Source organism: Pteropus alecto, unplaced genomic scaffold (assembly GCF_000325575.1).
Source record: "Pteropus alecto unplaced genomic scaffold, ASM32557v1 scaffold41, whole genome shotgun sequence".
NCBI classification, from domain to species: Eukaryota; Metazoa; Chordata; class Mammalia; order Chiroptera; family Pteropodidae; genus Pteropus; species Pteropus alecto.
The window spans coordinates 1,758,395-1,759,974 of NW_006430464.1; the positions used below are offsets into that span (position 1 = coordinate 1,758,395).

The 1,580-nt window shown below is 67.1% G+C and overlaps 2 protein-coding genes across 2 annotated transcripts in view; one reads left to right on the forward strand and one right to left on the reverse strand.

The window, feature by feature from the left end:
- Positions 1-1,315, reverse strand: part of PPFIA3 (PTPRF interacting protein alpha 3) — a 25,219-nt gene extending 23,904 nt beyond the window's left edge. The window contains exon 1 of the mRNA XM_025048451.1: positions 1,080-1,315. The gene's annotated coding sequence lies outside the window, so the exon portion shown is untranslated. The remainder of the gene's footprint in view (positions 1-1,079) is intronic.
- CUNH19orf73 (chromosome unknown C19orf73 homolog) overlaps positions 689-1,580 on the forward strand; it is a 1,545-nt gene continuing 653 nt past the window's right edge. The window contains 1 exon segment of the mRNA XM_015591639.2: positions 689-892. Within this exon segment, the coding sequence (XP_015447125.1) occupies positions 689-892 (204 nt within the window).

Genomic DNA, 1,580 nt, shown 5'->3' on the forward strand with positions numbered 1-1,580 from the left:
TGTCTGGGGCAGATGTCCGCAACAGAGGCTACTGGTCAGTATGGAAGCTGGGATCATAATGCCTGGATCCCTGAGGGGATGTAGGACTGGGGGCAAGGCATCTAGGTCTCCACGGGGGAGGGCGGGCAGATGCCAAAGAATTTCATTAAGAATTGTATTCTGAGTCTCTGAAAGGGAGAGAGTCATGGCGCCTGAATCTCTAAGGGGGTAGAGGCTGGGGTCTTGGGAGGCTGGGTATATTTGTCTGAGGGGAATAGGGGCTGTTGAACTGGGTCTCTAAAGGGGCCAAAAGCTGGGGACCGGGATCACCGGATGCCATGGTCCCTAAGGTGGACGTGGCAGGAACGTTCAGAAGCCTTAACTCCTCAGGAAGGTGCTGGGGTCCCGGAAACCCGGGATGCTGAGGACGAGGCCGAGAGCCTGACCAACGGAACCCTGAAACCTTGGCGCCCGGGTCGGGGAGGGCCCGGGTATCCCCGGGTCAAAGGCGCGGCAGGGGGGATCCCCGCACCGCCGGCGCCCCCTCTCAGGCGGCAGGAGATGGGGGCGGCGAGGCTGCCGAGTACCCTGACCATGGACAGCTCCAGAGCCGGCCTGTGTCCAGCATAGCCGCGGAGCCGGCCTGGACTAGGGGACGCGGCTGGCTGCTCAAGCCGGAGGGCTGGAGATGGGCATACGGGGTGCGCGAATGGGGGACTATGCGGACGCGACGGACGACGGACGGCCCTCGCCGAGGGAATGTGACACAGCCCGCGGCGGGTGTCTGGAGCTCCCGGGACCGGGCCGAGGAGGAGGAGGATCTAGGTCCAGAGAGGTTCCCAGGGTTGAACTGAAATCCAGGCTCCTGGGCCCTGGAGGAGGCGCAAGGCGGCAGTACGCCTGGGATTCTAGGGTTCGGCTAGGGACTCTGAGAGCCTGGAGGGGCACGCCTGACTCTCTGGGGTTGGGCTGTGAGATCCGGGCTCCGGGGTCCCCGAGAATGAGGAAGAGAATCTAGGGTCTCGAGGAGGCGGGGGAAGCTCGGCGACGGGTCCCCGGGGTGGGCGCTGACAGGCAGGCCGGGCCGGGCTCTCACCTACCTGGTCCGCGGCGGCTGCAGGCGGAGCTGGGCTGCAAGAGGGACGTGGGGTGGGGTGGGGGGACCGGGCGGGGCCCCTGGCGGCGGCCGGGGCCCGGATCTGTAGCTCCGGAGCCCTGTCTCCGCCGCTCGCGCGGGCTCCGCGTCTCTTGCTCCGGCTTGGGCGCTGGGGACCCCCTCCCCCTCACTGTCTCACAGCTCTCTACCCCCTAAAATAGCCTCCTACCCCTGTCACCGGTCAGCCTTCCCCCGCAAGGCCGCAGCCGCCAGATCCAGGGGTGCCCACCAGCGCCCCCCAAATCCCACCTTCCCCCCCAAAAAATTTCCTTCTCCCTCCCCCCCCAACAGCTCCCGGGCGGTCGTGGCCCCTTTAACAGGCGACTGACAGACGGCGCTGAGTGGCCAATGGGAGGCAGCGTCGGCGCCGGCCGGCGGCTAAACCCCGCCTCCACATGGGCCGGGAGGGGTCGCGCGGGCGGAGGGCTGGAGGCGGGGCTCAAGA